General features: G+C 42.4%; 1 protein-coding gene across 3 annotated transcripts in view; it reads left to right on the top strand.

Annotated features, from left to right (window-relative positions):
• pde4d (phosphodiesterase 4D, cAMP-specific) overlaps positions 1-19,580 on the top strand; it is a 135,701-nt gene that overhangs the window by 65,685 nt on the left and 50,436 nt on the right. Inside the window, exon 1 of one of the 3 annotated variants that reach the window (XM_044025704.1) lies at positions 14,580-15,382. The exons of the other annotated variants lie outside the window; for them this stretch is intronic. Coding sequence (XP_043881639.1) covers positions 15,303-15,382 — 80 coding nt within the window. The 5' untranslated portion in view covers positions 14,580-15,302. Of the gene's footprint in view, positions 1-14,579; positions 15,383-19,580 lie in introns of those variants that run through there. 3 annotated transcript variants of the gene reach the window in all.

Raw genomic sequence — 19,580 nt, 5'->3', positions numbered from 1 at the left:
AAGAAAAGTGAAAAGACATGATAAGATCTGTACCCGAAAACAAAGGCAGTGTTCTTTCAGTTTGGGGTAAAGGCACACAAAGCATTAGAGCTGTTTGCATCACTGCTTTATTGTTTGGTGCATTCAGTGTGGAATTGCCCATAAAACACAAGTGCTTTTACTGAGGAGAGGGTGCTTGTGCATACACCCTATTTCCCAGTTGATTTCACCCTCTCACTGTACATCCACTTTCACCAAAACACAAATTCAAACACAGAGCACTTCCAAAGGCATATAGCCTCCACATGCGCACACAAATCACACAACAAATTAAGGACTAGTGATTAAAAGCCACCATTTTCTTCCTCCCGCTGATGAGACGTGCACACCTGTTTTCCACAGCTGGTCCTGATCACAAGCTACTGCCCTTCACTCCAGGCGCAATGGAGGGGATGATGATGTGATGTCATAAATCACCAGCCGTGAAGCTGCTCGCCACAGACACAGGCCTCGCTGGAAACAGCTCAGTGACTTGTCCTTTACCCCTGCGCTCACTGTTCGGCTGCAGATTGGGCTTGAGTCACCACAGTTTCCAGCCTAACCTTTGGCACCGAATGCACACAGAAGTATAGCATGAGCTCATGTGTGCAATCAGAGGCCACGGTGATGCCCAGAATTATGAGTCATGGAGCCTTTGCAGAGGTCATGGATCTCTAAGCATGGCTGACAATAAATAGCACAACATTCTCCCCATTCTCTCGATTCAATGAGGCGCACACACACACACACACAAATGAATTCACACACTTTGCACTAGAGCATTTTGAATTGGTTCGTTATCCGCTACATCGTTTAAATCTGATTCACTTACAGATCTGATTTGATGGTTCACATTCAAAAAGGTAAATACTGCAAATACCTTTTTGCATGTGTCATAAACGACTGACCATTCCCATCATGTCACATGGCCTTGTCTTGGTTTTACATCTGATTCAGGAGCACAAGTCAGGTTTGAAGACAACAGTGTTCAGACTGATGTGAAAGAAATCAGATCTGAGTCACACTGGTGGAAATAATGGGATAAAAGTCATTCCAGCCTGGTAATCTGAATGTATCCTCAATGTAACATATCCATCAGGTCTTTTTGTCCCTTAGTCTAAAATGTCAAGTCATTATTCATGAATGGATTTGATTCATTTTGATGTCTGGGTACCGTGACTTCCTCCCACAGTAGCGAGTATATTGATGATTTTATACGACTGGATATTAAAATGGACTCACTGTGAAGGACAAGGACTGCTGTAAACATGAAGTAGTCCTTGTTCATTTACTGTAATTTCGGTTCTCCCACAGTCCACGAACATGCAGTATGGGGATTAGGTAAATTGGACACTCTAAATTAACCGTAGGTGTGAGAGTGAGTAGATGGTTGTTTGTCTCTGTGTGTGTGTCCCTGTGATGGACTGGCGATCTGTCCACAGTGTACCCCGCCTGTCGCCCCAAGTCAGCTAGGATTGGCACAGCATCCCCCTGCGACCCTCCTGTGGAGGATAAAGCGGTAGAAGATGCAGGGTGGTTAGCGCTGTTTGGCAAACCCTAATCCTGGCAAGCTGTCAAGTGAAGGGCACACCCGTGGTACAGTGGACCATTAAGCACCCATTAATTTATATACCTTTTGGCCGTAATCGTCCATTCAATAATGCGGCTTGTCCCGGACAGGAAATCAGCGGGGTGGGAGTACGACAACCCAGATGTTCCGATTCCTAAGTAATCCTTAGAGACGCTCGGTCCCACCAGCATCCTGGTCTGCTCTCATTAGCATTTCTCAGTTAGCCACAGACCAGGACTGAGCGCTGTGTACTTGGTTAACAAAGGGTGGAGGATTTAGCGAGCATAAGGGATATAGGGTGTTGAATGTGCAGCTTGACTCTGATCAATAGGTTTGCATTTGGATGGAGAGAGAGAGCGAGACACAGAGTGGTTATTTCACTGCAGTGTATTGATATCCAGCCCGCCTTTCTCATTACTCCTGTGTGTGTGTGTGTGTGTGTGTGTGTGTGTGTGTGTGTGTGTGTGTGTGTGTGTGTGTGTGTGTGTGTGTGTGTGTGTGTGGTCGGTCTCTAAGCAGCAGGGGAGAGGAGCTTTCCGGAGTCCTACACATTGTTGCCCCGATGCTTGTTTAAGCACAAATTACATCTCACTGCGGTCAATAGATTTTCTTGATAACTTTCTGATGAGCATCTTTTTCTCTCTCCTCCCCCCCTTCTTTCTCTCCTCCTCCTGTCTATCCATCTTCCTTGCTCTCTCTTCTCTGTCTAGGTAAGTCACAAAACAGACTGCAGATTGTATCTTGTGCGTGAGATGACATCAGCAGGTAATGTAATCACTGTTGGTTTATGGGATGTGGAGCTGTGTGACATATTGTGATGTGAGTAAATATGAACACTTAACTACATTTGCCGTATATTTAGAATCCGTCTTTGGCATCGGCTGTTTTATTTCTCCAGGAACCTCTTGTCACAAGTGGGAATGAAGCAAATAGTGACTTATTTTTCACTGCATTGGCCTCGTAATAAGATCCCAGCGTATGTTCATCAGCAGCCATAAGGTTGCTGCTTAATATTTAACATGGCATGAGCAATATGCGCCTGCACAGCTTTCGCCTAATTGTGGTGTTGTGTTTCGCTGCTAATCTGTTTATCTAATCAGATGCTGAGGTTAGGGGTCTATCTCATTAACTTGCAGGATATTGATTTTCTGTGTTTAGAGTAAAGCGCTGAGCATCAGCTTGCTTTTACATTCCCAGATGGGAGGAATGCAGGTTGCCTTCCTCGCAGCTCATCAATCGACCCCGCCTCTGTTCAGGGCTGTTGAGCTGCTGCTTTTGCAGCACTGCTCCTGCGCGTGTTTGTGTGAGACACAGAGAGAGGGAGAGTTGGTGTGCCTGCCGGCATAAATGGTGTAAAAATAGCCACCGAAGCAGATTGATTGCTAGAGAGGCATGTTTTATGTTTACAGGCAGAGAGAGATGGATGGGGTACGGAACTATTTGGCTATTAGGCATTGTTTGAGCTCCCTTTCCTCCCTTTCGCTATTCATTGCTCTAAAATGCTGTGTTACCATTTAAACCAATAGTCTACAATAAGTTATATTTAATGTAAATGAGGTAAATGCTTCACAGGTTGATCCCCTAAAAAGGCATTACTGCTTTGGAAGTATGTGGAATCCCCAGCTCTTGCGTGTCTGTGAGTGTTCACTTGGACCCAAAATGGACCCACAATTTAAACAAAACAAGAAAGGCCGCCATGATATTTTTGTCTGATAGTTCTGATTCAATATTCATTTAATATTGAATAACAATATATATCTCAGTGTCATTTACGTCAACATCAATATCACAAAAGTCCGATTGAATCGATTGCTAAATGAGTCGTCAAATATTTTGACAATCGAGTGATAGCTTTGAGTGTTTTTTCAACACTTGCAACATGATTTCTGATTTTTCAGCTTCTTGAATGTGAATATTTTCTGGTTTCTTTGCTCCATGTAACAAAGAGCTCATTAAAGCTGAATCATTTTGGTTCGTGGACATCATTATTTCCAGGTTTGGTGAACACCGGTCAACAATTTAACAAATGTTCAGATGTTTTATGGACCAAACAAAGAGTCTCTAACTGATCGAGAAAATAATCAACAGATTCATCCATGATGAGAATAAGCGTTAGTTACAGCTTACACTTATCTCTTTTTTTGTTGTTTTCTGTCCATGAAGAATTTTGAGATGACATGAGAGGGGGTTTTGGCCACGTTGCCTAACCCTAGCTCTACAGCAACATAGAAAGGTGAAGTGAGGTTTCTTGTCTTTTCACGGAACTCTTGAATGTTTTTCTAAACCATGACAGTGGTTCATAACCCCCAGTGACCTCACTTGCATGGAGAACATCAGTGTGCACCATTTGCTGCATTGATGATTGTAGATGTGTGTGTGTGTGTGTGTGTGAGAGAGAATGAGAGAGAATGAGAGAGAGTTTTTGTGGTAATGTGTGTGTATGTGAGGGCAATGCGTCATTCTGCGACTTGCAGAAGCCTCAGAAGCTCCCCGTTGGTTTCTCCCATGCTGTTTCTCTCTATTATGTAACTGTTCTCACACATCTCTCTCTCTCTCTCTCTCTCTCTCTCTCCTCTCCCCTTTTCTCTCCTCATCCCTCTCTACCTTTGTGTGTTTATGTATACTGTATGTTCCGTGGAGTGTAGTCATTTGGAGCCGTGCACTGGAGTTGTGCGTGGGTGGGATTTAGCGGATCCTGGTTTTGCTGACATGTGGTTTGAGGAAGTTTTGGCCACAATGCAGAAGGCAACTTATAAAGGCACCCAATCAGTATTCTGTTTGTTATCTCATTTTCCTCATTTGTCTCTGCTTTGCTGTCTTTGTTCCTCTTTGCCGGTGCATTCCTGCCCACCCACTCATTCTCTGCAGCATATCTGCCTGCGATACAGCTGGAGTCACAGTTGGGGATGAGATTGTTTAATGAAAACTCTCTTTATACCTAGCCGCTTCTAAGAAAACAGAGTAACACGCCGGGAATTCATTACATCTTTAAAGGATGAAATAGAGTGTACTTCAGAGAGTAGGTATGAGAGAAAAGTGAATTTTAACCTGCAGTGTGGAAGAAACCCATTTCACGTTACACAGTTAAACACTTCCACTTATTTTTACAAATGCCTTCACACGCAAGACAAATTTAAGTTTTATATTCCAGCACCACCTTAGCCCAGTTAAAGGGAAAGAACAGTTGGAGCAGGGTACATTTTGAATTCCAAAGTCCAAGCCCCTTTCTTCAGCTGTGCCTCTGAAGCTCCGCCTCCAGAGCACAGGAACGCGTGACAAACACAGATTCACGAGCACTTTATAGAGATAGTTGCTCCATTGACAACGTGATGATGAAAAAGATGGCAGCGTCAGTGATGCATCACAATCCAATTCATTAGGACCGTTCTATGTGATTGGATGGATTGGACTGACATTTCTTTATTTTTGTGACAACGCATCAATTCATTGCTTACAATCGGTTTGTGAAGAGGATTTTAAACAATACAGTAAAAAAAAATGTTTTATCTCCCACCCAATCTTTAAGGTAAATTTAAATGAAACTTGGTATACTGAACATTAAATAGAGCAAAAACCTCCTCCTAACTTCTTTGATTTTACTCGGCTTGTGTGGTTTCACAGTATTATAGCATGTCTCTGTAACATGAAGGGATTTAAACCACACAAGCTATTAAATTAGACTAAAACGTCCTCAGTTCTCATGTATTCAAAGGATTTAACATTACTGTGATGGTATAGGGTGTAACCGCCTCTTCCTGCCCATCCTCATGGGGAGAATTAAGTGGTAGAAGATGGATGGATGGATTTAACATTGAAAAAAACAAAAAACTCCCACCTGGTTCATGGACAATGTGAGTCTTGAATTGGCAGCCTGGCTAAATAGCTTATAGTTCCGTCAGCGGGTTCCCCTTATCACACTGAATTACAGGCGACAGTAATATGGCCAGAAATATATTGTCGAAAGATAATCACAGTAAAATATCTACTATAAAAAAAAGAATAGTCAAACAAAGTCATTGTGGGACTTGAAGGTGACTATTTGGCTTTAAATATGAGAGAATCTCCACCTTAAATTTAAGAACTTGAGGTTGTCAGTTAGCTTTTCTTTTCTCTGTCAAACTTATTTTCTCCTTTATGTCCACCCGCTGTTTTTCCACACCTTATTATTCACCGATGACATAATTCTTCGACGTACACGTGTGTTTCCAGTCATGAGTTTTGTGAACTACGTGCTCACCAAGAGCTGAGCTCACAATGCAGCCACGGATATCAAACGTAACTGTCGGGAAATAAAACTAACACCGCATTAGCATTGAACTCTGTCGTCGAGCTCCAAAATGGCTTTTGAGTAAGTGAATTTCACTTTTTTTAATTGAATAGGAAAAAATCATTATGTCATTGTCACCCAGTTCCTTCCACCCACACATGTAACGGTATAACACAACTGAAATTCATAAACTGTCTGTTGGTGATTTGCCCTTGAAATGAGAAACCGGTTAATACAGAGAGTGGGAGAGAAGTTATATCACTTAATTATGAAATATTTCCTACTACGCACGCAATATTAGTGGCTTTATATAACATAGAGTTTTATATAACGTGGAGTTGAGTTTTCCTTGCTTCTTTTTCCTGCCGTTTCAGTTTCCCTTCTGACTCTTTTCATCAAACCAGAAGTTGATTTGTTGTTTTTTCTTATCCTCAGACGCACAGACAGGCGTGCAGTTCAGTTTGCAAGGCACACAGACGAGTCAACACCAGCGACTGTTGTCTCCTCTGGACGAGTCCTTGCGAAGCGTCCTACATTTCATCAGCCAACTCCTGTGACAAACAAAAATCTATATTTGCCTCCTCATTGTTTGTCCTGCTAACCTTAGAAAAAACAGATTTGTGAACGAAACAAGCGCACGGCTCCACAGTCTTTACACGTCTTAAAACCCAATCTGCAGTTGTACAACTCTACATCTCATATAACCTCTCTTCTCTTCTCTTCTCTTCTCTTCTCTTCTCTTCTCTTCTCTTCTCTTCTCTTCTCTTCTCTTCTCTCCATCTGTTTATTCGTCTCCTTGTTAATCTCTATGTGATGCCACCACCCTCCTGCTTGGGGTTTACAGTGAGCTAACAGGTTTTATTTGGTGGCAGTGAGGTGTGAAGGATCAGGGTGTGAAAGTTTGACTATTAAATGTCATGGAAGCCTTGATAGAAAACAAGGGTGTCTTTTCTTTTTTTGGCACATCCATCCGAGAAGCAAAGCTATAATACTATCATAGTTCAGACAGGCAGTGACATATTCCTGGTGGAACACTAACTACTTACAGATAAAAGACGTTACGAAGATGGCTCTTCCCGTTTTACCCAGCAGATGACAGATTGTGAACATTACGTCTTTTTTAAACATGTGTACCTATAAAACCTGCCACAGACACTGCTAATGTCTTCATGGAAACATTATGAAAGTATCCAGAAGGGTGTTTTCTGACTTGTGTGGTTTTCTTGCACAGTTCGTCACAGACTGAGCTGTTTTCAGGGCAAGATCATTTAACAGCCTGCGAACCTCCTCCTCCTCCTAACGTGTAATTACTTCCAACAGTTTCATGTCACGAGTCTCTCCCCACAAGACTCTGTGTCCCCACATGCTGCTGCTTCTTCATAATTCATGTCCTCTAATGGAGTTCAAGACGAAGCATGAAGCGAAAACGCGAGAGAAAGAGGGCTTACATTAAATGTCCTTCACAAAATGTACTTTTAATAATTAAGTTATGCGTATCTCCATGTGTCCATGCTGTTGTTTCATTGTACTTGTAGCCAAGTTAGTGCCATGTCTCTAGGAACGGTGATGTCAGTCCACCACTTTGAATCAGACTTAAAGGAATACTTTAATATTACTATATATTACTAGAATAGGTAAAGTTGTAATCCCCCCCCATCTACCACGGCTGAACAATGAATGGAAATAGTATTGAAATGGCAGGAGGCGCGATATTTGTTAAAGCCAGAAATGTCTAATTCACGTCTTATTCTGCAGAGTGGAGGGAGAGTCTTTATCTCTCACAGATCTGCACAAATATCTCACAGTCATCATTTTAAACCTGTTTTTCCAATGAAAATGAGAATAATGGCGTAAATAGTGTTACCGCAATATCGCATGACCACAATTAGATATATGTTCAAAATTGTTCGGCCCTTCCATCTTCCCACTTAATTGGATTCACACCAGAAGTTACTGAGATTTCCCTTGGCCCAAATGGTTTTTGCCCATCTTTGCATTCAATTATAAAAAACACACGTAAACCATAAAGCTGGCAAAAAAAAACTGAAACGTTGACTTTTTTTCCCCATTAGAATTTTCCCCATTAATTAGAAACATTTACCTAAAAACAAACTACTCACAAAACCCCATCAAAGTCGTATTCTACACTTCACTCATTACCCCCGAGCCTACTGTAATTAGCGTATTACTGTTGGTCATCAGTGGGTCACATCATCCCTCAAAGGACCCACTAATAACACAAAGACAGACACTGTGACACTGTGATTAAGGCTCAGGCTCGTCAGCCAGTGCAGGGGGAGCCGGAGCAGCTGCAAGAGTGACACAACATTGGTGCAATGCAGGAGAAGTCTATTTTTGGAGGGGTTGAGCAACAGAGCAGACACCGTGGTCAGGGAAGGAGTGCAGGGTGGGATGGATACAGATATTTACGGAGTAGAAGTGGTTGATGGTGTAATGACATGGCCACTCCTCCTCCTCTTGCCTTCTGTAGCGCACATGCAGGTTTACAGAAATTGCTAAAACGTACAAAAATGATCCCACAGCATGCTACACGTGTTGGGTACGAAAGAATGGATTTTTGCGCCGCTCAGTTGGTGAGATTATGTAACATCAGCTATGAGAAATCGCCTGACAGACAGGCAAAATTAGAGCCAAATAGTTTGACATTAACTTAATTACACTGGTGTCCTCCTGCAGGAACAAGCCACAACTCGAGCAATGAATAACCCAGTAAATGTTTTGTAATGTAAGTGCTTCAAATTAGGAGGGCATAGTTCTTTTTTTGAGGATGCTCCCGAGAACGTTTATCTTTATCTTTAGAGCGACACAATGCAGAATTTCAACCTTCCAATAATGTGTCCAAGATTATTTTGATGGTGCATCAACCTGAGCAGGGTCACAAAAAACGACAACATTCTTTTAAATGGCATATGTCACGCCAAGCAATCGATGAAAGTGAATACTTAATAAAGTAGGGATTTTAAAGCCCACATAGACCGGAAGCTCCAATTAACGCTGCGTTTGTGTGTATCTGCGTCATTACCTCGTTTATGAAACCCTAAAGTTTCAGAACAACAGTTCAGCCACTGCTGAGAAAATAGTGTTGTATTGTTTTCCTGGGCTCTGCGAAGCGGATCGGCACTTCCTTAATTTGATGTTGTCATCAAAAATCCTCACCACTCCTCTCACCACTGTAGCACCTCCTGGTGCGGGCACTAGTCCGGGCACATCCGGTTGCGTACATTCAACCGCAGAAGAAGAAGAACTACTCTCGTTGTAGCTGCTGAGATGCAGAGCATCCACCGTGCCAGAGGGGGAGCTGTGTATCTGAGAGCTGGCCTATCTATTACGTCACTTCCAGGTACCTGGCCAATCACAGGACAGTGGGAAAGCTCTCGTTGGCTGGCCAATCACAACACAGTCCACATTCTAGGGGTGTGGTTTTGGTCTGTAACAGCGTGGCTGACGAGAGCGTCAGTGAGGAGATATTTTGATCGGCTCGTTTGCAGTGATTATGAGGTTTTTAATCATGTAAAACAATTTAATATATGTAAGTAGACCTCCATAACTAACATATACTGTGTGATGTGTGATACAACCATTCTATGTCACCTTTAAAAATTCATATAATCGCTATGTAGACTAACCTAAATTATCACTAAAGCAAAAACCAAGTAAAGCCAAACTGAAAAGGTAGGTTTTGAGTTTGGTCCTGACAGCATCAAGTCATGGGCCATAAAAAGAGAACGAAGCCTCACTGTGGGTCTTTACCTTTTACAATCATTCAAAAGTACCAACTACCAGAAGACCTGAGGGTTCTTGAGGGTCACAAGCAAATTGGAAAGATACAAATTTTAAGAGATCATTAAGAGCTTTAAAAACCAGACAAAGGTTTTTTAGTAATGAATAGTTGCTGAAGCACACAGGGAGCCAGTGCTGGGACTGCAAATATTGGTGTTAACATTTGTTCTCTTTCGTAAATCAAAGTATCATCATTGGCTTGTGAACGGGCACACTCTTGCCGTGTTCTTAAGATGATTTAAATAATATTTCAAATGTGTGGATCAAATTTAAAATCAGTATCAAAAAAAAAAGAGAACACCCAGATGTGTCACTTGTTTATTTGGATAAAAAGTTAGACACAATCCTTGTTTCATGTTCTGTTTATCCTAAAACCTTTATACCTAAAACAAGTATTGAGGTTTAAATTATAATAATCAAAAACAAATTTCATGTTAGAAATGCAGCTCATTTGCTTTACAGTGAGGAAATGCACTTATGGAATAAAAGCACTGCTGCCCCCATGTGGCGGGAAATTATATATTTATAATAATATTTTTTCTAAATTGTATTGCAGTACCCGTTTTGAACTCCAGTTGCATGTCTTACATACAGCCCCTTTAACACGGAGCGCTCACCTCCTCATTCAAATATCAGATCTTCAGAAAGATAGCGGAGAATAAAAACCTGCGTCAAACACCCCCGTCTTTGCTTTAAATCTCCACTGCGTTTGAGATTTCAGTTTGTCATTTTTTAGAATCCCAAACAAAGGGACTTCATGCATACTGTCGTGCTTGTGCAGACACACCTATGTGTAGGAAATACCAAAGCCTGCAATAAATCCTGCTTCGCTGAAACACTAAATTATACTTTGGAAACCAGCGCCACACACACACAAGCACACACGCGCGCGCACAGAGTAAAAAAGAAAACATGCAACATGACAGATTCAGCCAGTCACCCAGTTAGTGTACTGTCAATAGTTAAAGCTTCATTAGTATTGTGTTACTCATTAGGACGTGCCTGTGGCTCCTCTACACTTTATTACTTGTCAGGGCAAACCTCAAAAACGTGTGACGTCAAGAGGGAAATAACCACAGCGAGCAATAAATTCCTACTTATCCTAGTCATGTTTACACTCCGTTATTTTTACAGGTCAACAGTTCACCGCTCTCCTACTGAGCTTGTTCTGCTTTGTGTCGTACCACGGAGAGGTGTAATTGCTATCTCAGTTATGAAGTTGCAGAGTTTAATGCAAATTTGACCGCATCTATCGCCCTATGTCAGCTGTGATTGGTACAGCGCTCATGTGGAGGATAAAGCGGTGGAAGATGGATGATATTAGTAGGGTTGTGAATGGTTTGCCCTGTGATGGTGGGGAGAAACATGGATTCTTAGATGCATCGTGATTAACAGTAAGTGTTAAATGACGTAGAAAAGACGCAACTCGGAAGTGCAGCGCGCCGTCACCCGGACACTTTATGGATGAGCACATAACAAAGAACAAACAGCGGCGCTACTTGACTGACGCGGCGATCGCGACACTCCACAACGAAACCAAAACAGAAGTCACGACCTCACCGGTGACAGTTGACGTTTTGTCTTAGATATGTGACTTGTGATTCAAGATGTCACTTCTTCACAATGCAGTTGTCACTTTCCAGTTAAATGATAATGATGATGGTGTTTCTGTGTCAGCGAGGATTGGCTCAAGCTCCTCCATGACCCTCATGTGGTGGATAAAGCAGGAGATCATGAATGAATGACAGTACGTGTATATAAAAGTATCCACTGCTGTATGTGGCGTCACATGCATTATCTGTGTGTTTCATGATTGGCACTGTAAAAATCATAACGGTAGTATTTTCTTTGTCTGTGTAACAGAGGTAATGAAGGGAAGAAAAAAAAAAAAAGAAAGAAATCTCCCATCCTCGCCAGATGGTGGTGTAGAGGAGATTGCCTGGGGTTATGGACCATTGATGTTTCAATATGCTACCATCTGTACCTGGTTTTGGAAAACAGCCTCATTAAGTAGTCAAGAGTGACATTACAGTTCATCGTGTGTTTAAGTGAATATTCTTGAAGCTTAACCGTTTAGCGTCTAATGTGGACTGTTTTAAAGGTGTGTAATCATTTAACAGATTAAGTTTGTGTGTGTGTAACAGCTTAGAAGTGAAACATCTTATTTAGTCAAGGGCCGTACAGTATTTGCTCTGTACTGTACGTACAGTGTCTCCTCTCTGTCTGCTGGTGTGTCAAAGAGTCGGATTAAAAAACCTCCCTGCTCCACAAGTGAGCGGTTTTTGGACCACTTAAACATTCGTCAAATTCTGCCAATGGCCCTTGAAGCCTTCATGTCTGCATTCGATGTGGGGGATCTAATTATAAACATCTGATTTTGAAGGGGGAATGGGTTAACCTTTGCCGAAATGCCACTGCATAACCACCTGTGAATAAGAAGGAGGATCAGATCCAAGGCATTACCACAGCGGCGCACAGAGTGACGGACAGCTGGCCTCCCTCAAATGAACAAAACATGCACATGGGCTTGGTTTTCATTCAATATCGAGAGCGATTTCCCTTTCTATTTGAATGTAAAGTAGGGATTGACCCACAGAGTCAGAATCAATGACAATAGGCTGAATCTGCGACCGGCAGGTCGTGCTGTCGGGTCTTCTCTGTGATTTGACTGAAGCAGTTTTTCAGCCTGTGTGCTCTGGACAATCCATCTGCAGTTAAATAAAGAAAAGTGCTTTGCTTAAATGCCACTGAAATCTATTCAATATGGACTCGTTCCACTGTGTAAAATCATCACAGACCACTAAAGGTAAAGGGAATTCAAATATGATGTGATTTTGATGGTGATGGAAAACACACAGTTCTGTTTCAGGGTGGTTTACGCTGTTTCACGCGGATGATGACTGGTTAATATGGCGGCAGCACTTTATGGCTGACACAGTATCACTGTCAGAGCAGTGTGCGGCTGCATGTCGTCTTTAGTTTAATCTTCGTCCGCCTCGGTGTTTTCTTGTACAGTTGTAACCAGCACTTGTGAGTATAATGACATGTCCAACTTAGTGATCATCAGTTCTTCTTTATTAGAGAATGCTTTTGTCAAAGCGTCAAAACATTTGAGTTTTGTATCTTTTTAATACTTGAATGTTATTGCACATTTTGTTGGAACATCCTGATATTGACTCTTGTTTGTCTCCCTGGGAATGGGGGTAGGGGCAGTTTGTGCTGATTTACTGGCCATTTCGCTTTTTGATGCTTCAAACTGTTGTTTTCCCTGTAGCTTGTGAAAATCCACTATTGGTCAACCTCTACCAGAAAAAGCATGTAGTATATCGAAAGTGAAATGCAAGCTTTGGCTGGTCTGTCCGTCAAGCAAGGCCCTTGAGGCCTAAAGCATGCATAAAAGGCTTATCCTAAAGCATTAAAAACCAAATGAGATTGATTTTAAAGCCATTATACACTAATACAGACATACGTATGCACAGTACAGTCAATTTCTGCTGGTAAACCCTCTTCAATGTTTTACACAGGACCTTTTTAAGATGGCTCTCTCTCTCCATCTGTGTCTCTCTCTGTTGCTGTAAACCCTCTCCGAACATCCCTCTCCTCCAGTCTCTCTCTATCAGGATGCAGGATGAGTCGTGACAGCTCAGTCGTGCTAAGTAGAGCAGGGGCCAACAGCCCCCTAAAGCGGGGACGTAGATTATGCAATACCCCACTCATAATCATGGTGTATATTCTATTTTCGGAGTCCTGGCTCCTCTTTCCACTGGTATGCAACATGTTTTAAAGATTTGATTGTTTTCAGAGTAAATGCAAGAGGCCGACGAGAGAGTTTCCCCTTCGTGAATAAACAGGTGCTTCAGTGCTGCCGGAAAACCCTGCTATCTAAACTGTGCGCCTTCATTTTCCCACAAGCAGATTCCTCAACATTCAACACTCCTCCACCCTATTCAACAGTGGCTGCTGTGGCTGAAGGTGCAGGCGCACAGTGGCTGCGAGGTGGTTTGACTTTTGGCAAGTGTTGAGAGGCTGCTGACGTATGTGTTGGGCAGGATGTGTGTAAGAAGCAGTGCTGGATCCTGTTTTTCAGGCCACAGCAACTGGAGCTTAGCCACAGCCATGGCTTTTAATGCAAAACACACACAAACATGATCGTAGTGTGCCAACTCTTTTTTTTTACGACACTGCTCACACACACAAGTGGGGCAACAGCAGTGCTTGACATGAAACTGCTGCATGTAGCTGTAGCATGAAGTTGTTGCAGTTTTGCTTCGCTAGTAGGTGAATATCCTATCAGACTTCAGGGAATTTGACTTTACTTTCAGGTGCGAGAACGCATCTATAGCCTGAAGGTGCTGCTGTAGGAACAGAGGAATGCATTATACTGTAGTAAGGAGCAATGACATCTTGCAAAACAAGTTTCTTGTGACAAACATACCTCAATGCACACACTGGCGGAGGACAAAAATCAGGAATTTTAGATTTCCTGGATCACTGAAAAGCAAAGTTAGTGACGTGGTGAATGCACAGAAACAAACAGTTGGGGCCACAGCAGTGCCTGTGTTGTTGTGATGAAGGTGGGTATAGGATTGAAAAGGGAGGAAATGAGGATAATTATTGCTTTTCAATACTCTACTATTATATTGCACTCCTGCATGTGTATAATTGTGCATTTGCATGTGGAGACTTGCTCCTCGATGAATGCAGTGGATCAGAATGTGGTAAGAGGATCAATAGGTTTAACAGACTGTATACTGACAGAGCGGGGAAACTTCGTGCACAGGGTCAGGACATCCCAGTGACGGCAGCGAGGAGGAGGAGGAGGAGGAGGAGGGGGGAGGGTTAGTGAGACAGAAGGGAAGATACTGGAACGACGCTGTGTTGTTTTTCTTTTTCTTTTTTTTTTTTCCCTCCCCTCATTTCCTCACTTCCCCTCACGGGAGGTTGTGAGAGGGCAGAGCAGACAGGGAGACTCTAAGAAAAACAGAGACAAAGCAGGGTGAGCGTGTGTGTGTATGAGTGAGTGTGTGTGTGTGTGTGTGTGTAACATGCTCTGTCATGCTGCTGTAACTACTGCTGCCTCTGCAACCGGCGTCACTGACTGTCAGGAAAAGGAATGTTTTCCGGAGGAATGCGTCTCTGAACCGGTTCACCATGTGGATGTGGGACAGTAATTTCCAAACCTTTGCCGGAAGAATCCCACGGAAAAAAGAGCTGCAGCCGGAGAGCTTAGCTGGTCCTGCTGGGTGGCCGCCTCTGTGCCTGTGCTGCTGAGGCTGTCACTTAAAGACAGAGTTCACACCGGGCTTCACTCTGTCCAGTCTCTACCACGTCACATTTTGTGTTTGGTTTTTTTAATGGTCACACTTTTTATTTCTCTTTCTGGAACTCAATGGATTTCACGGTGCTAGGTTTTGTTGTGCTTCTTGCAATGATGCTGTAGGACCAAACCAGCAATGTTGGAAGTTCATCAGGGGCCGCACTGAATGGATGTATCACAGCAGTGGACTCTAATATGGGATGCTACACTTTGTACTGCGGCCTGCAGAGACTGTGGGTCAGTGCCTGTAGATATATAGCCAGATAGATAGCGGGGCTTGAAGGGTGAAAGGTTAACAGGTAGGGGATCCGTCCAGACACTGCTTGGGTATGAAGCCTGGACATCGTCCCAGTGAAAGGTCCATGATGCACCTCAGCCACTTTCCTTTTAGAAGGCACTCGTGGATATGGTGAGTATTGTTCATAGTCATAGATTAAGTTGAAGTTACTTTCATTAAGACATTTGTGTATTATTGTCCCCTTTTTTTAGTTTAATGACGTTGTTTTTACCGTATGTGTATCAGTTAGTTTGGAGTACATAGAATAGGAATTAGCATGTAGATTCATTTATGGGCGTGTGTGTGTGTGTGTGTGTGTGTGTGTGTTGTTTGTGGTGTGGTTAGAACTCCCTGAGGTTAGACGAGCCAAGCCCAGTGTCGTTTTTTCCCTGCTAAGCTCAGATGTATTCAGGGAAATTTATTGTTAAATGGGCCAGACATTTCCTGTCATTTTCTCCCACACTAAATACTTCAGTTGATCCATAGACAGGAGGTCTTGCTCGAGCTCACACTAAAACTGCTCTTCAGAAGCAGTGGCAGGAAAGAGATGTCTGGATGAAAGTGCTGCCCTGTTTTCTGTTGTCTTGTTTTGATTAGTCGTACAGGACACAGGCCGGGTATCTTGGGGGAATAGTAGCTATGCAATAAATTGGGAGGGACACAGCGGAGTCAGTGATGTCATCAGAGTGGGCTGCTGGGATGTGAATAAAGTTTTTCCAGTTTGTTTGTTCGTCACACTAACGAGGCAAGGGACATGAACGCTGTTCAACAAAACAAACGGATTCTGTTGCTGCATATCTGGACGATTACTCCTTCAACTCTTTTTCCGTCTTCTTGGTGGTGTGACGACATGCACACACATGTTTCACTTGCTACGCTTCACGTGGTTTGAATCACAAACACCCCTGGATGGGGCTACATGGTGGGGCAGTGGCTAGCATCAGTGCCTCACAGCCAGAAGGCACGGCGGTTCAGTGTGTGAGTGTGTGGGTTCTCTCTGGCCTCATGCAGATTGGGGATTAGGTTAAAGGAATACTACAATTTGCATTTAGCTTTGTATTACTAGAACAGGGCTAGTATTTTCAACCTCAGTTTCCCCTAAGTTGAGAAATCTTTTTCTATTCTTTGATACGTGCCCACCAGTGACACTAGATAACAAAGAAAAAAGAATGAAGATATTTCACGGGAAACTGAAATTAGGAAGCACAATTTTTCAAAAATACTACCCCTGTTCTAGTAATACAAAGCTCAATGCAAATCGGCGAAATATTCCTTTAACTGAACACTCTAAATTGACTGTAGGTGTGAATGTGAGAGTGAGTGGTGATGTGGTTATATTCTGTGTACTTTGTTTTCAATACAGGGGTCTCAAACTCAAATGACCTGGGGGCCACTCAGTGTTTAGTCTGGTCAGTAAGGGGCCCAGTGGGCGATATGAGCTTAAAGTAATATAACATGATTTGTGGTAGTATTTCACAGAAGTGTTCATGATGTCTATTTGTATTTATTTCCTCATGTGACCTTTTATGTATTTTATTTATTTGATCCACTGTGGTTGTTGTAAAGTGCTTTTAAATAATCTATTAATTAAAAAAAAAAACATACAGAAATGACATAACTTTATCACTTTACCTTAGGGGGGCCACGTGAAATCTATTGGAGGGCCGCATGTGTTTGAGTTTGAGACCACGGTATTAGGTCATGCATAGCATGATCTATTGTTTTCGTTGGGTTCCCCACTCTTTACAGTGTTGTTTGAGTCTCAGAATTCTCAGAATTTGGTGTGTGGAAATGTTTTTATCCAGTATATGTCCATTTTACAAGAAAAATACATCATTTCAGTAGAGTGCATTCTTCAAAATCCAATATTTTATGTGTGTGATTAGAACTGCTTCAATAATGCATGCAGGTGCACTTAAACACGGGCACTTTTGCTTTTCACCTTGACCTTGTGGGTCAATCATCCTCTCATCACCCATGGCAACCCCGATCTACAGTATGTGTAACGTTGCGCTAATCATTAGCAGCCATGGATTCCGCTGATAAATCAGCTTCTGTGTCACGGGATGAGGTGTTCTGATGGTGCATCCTTTACCCAGTGTTGAATGTAGAATGAGTAGCATGTTGACCTGAACGCACGGAGAGGAAACATCTGCTGAAGGAGATGGAACAGAATAAACAGATGAAACGTTAAGACAAACATTCAAACACAACACCCATTGACTCACGTAGACGCAAGCGCAAAATCAACACGGAATAGTCGCTGTTCATGAGTTAGCACACTGTCAACAGGAACACCAAGAATCTTTATATTTAAATGAAAGTGGTTTCTTTTGCCAGTGAAATATGTGTTTGTAATACACAGCACACGCGCACTTACTAATTAATCAACAGCTAAATTATTATAGTTTTTAATTACGTAATATCCTTGTGTTTTTCCAACAACCACAGTTATGTAATTGATGGCTTGGTTTTATTACGCTGTGCCTAATAAGTTGGCAAGTGAGACTTGGACGCAGTGGTTTTGCAGCTGTCATCGCCTTTTACAGTCGCAGAGAAAACGTTACTCAGATGCTATTCACAGTCTGCTGGAGTGTCGCTAAATTGGACGGACGTAGCAAATCCACTGCGAGTGTTGGAACAACAATCCGGGCCCGTCACGGTTGTCACACATGAGTATTAAGTCTCTGAAAATGAGGGACATGCCTGTTGGAATTGGTTTAAACCTCGTGTGCTCGTTCCCTCTGCAAGGCAAAGCTATGCGCTACCACTTTCAGTGCATGTCAGTGTCCAGATGAGCTTTCCGGAGCATCTGCATTATTCATTGAACCTTGATAATGTATCCGTGCCCTTCTCGCTATAAAAGACAGCACTTTCAAAGAATACATTAAAAAAACAGAAGAAGACTTATTTATGCATTCACATACACACTCGGCTAGAAATGATTTGTTTATTATTTGAGCGTCTCTCTTTATTGTGTATCAAGGCTATAGGAGTATTATTGGTAAATGTCGTGACCGCTGCAGGAGGACACTGCATTATTCTAAGGTCAGCGTCTTTATTGATCTTCTCTGCATACATAACTGTTAATGTACAGTGATTCTGCAGCGCTGATATGCTGCTTCAGGCTGCATGTTTGGAAGGAGTCTTTGTTTGTTGTTGTTGTTGTTGTTGTTGTCGTCGTCGTCAGCACCACCAGACGAAGTAACCAAGATGTATGATTCTCTAAATTCCATTAAAAGTTAACCAGAAAGGAAATGAAAAGTGTGTGCACCTCAGGGAAAAGTGAATTAAAAGCAAATTCTTCGCCTCAGTGCCTCAGATGAAGCTATATTTAGAAAACAAGGGCCAGACATTCAGACATTCATCACTGCATTACTCCTCTCTCTTTCTCTCTTAATAAATGTTTGGCTGAGTGTAAAAATCAGCAGGTGCCAAATTGTTTAAATGTGTGATTTTGGCGTGTTTTCTGTCTTTTATTTTTTTTACTTGATGGTGTTAAATGATAAAGACACGTAAGATAATGAATGATCCCACTCATTCTATATGGAGACTTTCAGTTGCTGCCATCAACGATGTGTTTTAGACGGTCTTTAGTCTTCCCGTCCTCGCGTATACATACGTCTTATAATGTGACTGTTGCTTGTTGTGTTCTCATATTTAAAAAGAAAAATAAATAAATCAAATTTTAGACTTGTATGTGGGTGAGTGGTTTGTGCTGCATTGTTTATTTGTGGAACTGCTTGCCTGACATTGCCTTTGGGGACGAATAAAGCGTTTTGAGTTGAGTTGAAATGAAAGTCTAATGCTTTTAGCCCCTCCCCCTCCCCTCTCTCCTCGTCAGGCGCCCCGAGGGGTGGCTCCCTCAGACGTACCAAATATTTTCAGTTACTTAAAAAGACACAGGGCGCTGTTATCTAATTTCTCTTCGGTTTTTCTCTCACTGCACATTGAATTGATTCCAGCAGTGCTGGGTCAGTCTCAGGCAAACTTAAGATTACTTTCTATCACCCTCCAGTTACTCTGATGGGATTGAAGCCAAGCTTTTTTGAATTGGGCCTTTTGGAGGCAGCGGAGAGCTGCTGTCAGTTTGGACGGGACAAATTCATCACTCATTGTTGTCTCGTAGGACCAACACCACCATGCGTGCCTGTGCCTTATTGCTCCCCTACAGCACTGCCGCTCACAGAGCAGGGCGATGCTGATGTACTCGTGTTATTAAGGATGCTTCACATTCACTCTCCTTGAAAGGGCCAACAGTTAAACACTCTTTACACTATTTTTCCCCGTCTACTGCAGTATGACACCTGGCTGCTTTTGTGAGTGTGTG

Source organism: Solea senegalensis, linkage group LG5 (genome assembly GCF_019176455.1).
Source record: "Solea senegalensis isolate Sse05_10M linkage group LG5, IFAPA_SoseM_1, whole genome shotgun sequence".
Lineage (NCBI taxonomy): Eukaryota > Metazoa > Chordata > Actinopteri > Pleuronectiformes > Soleidae > Solea > Solea senegalensis.
This window is presented reverse-complemented; position numbering and strand designations above follow the sequence as displayed.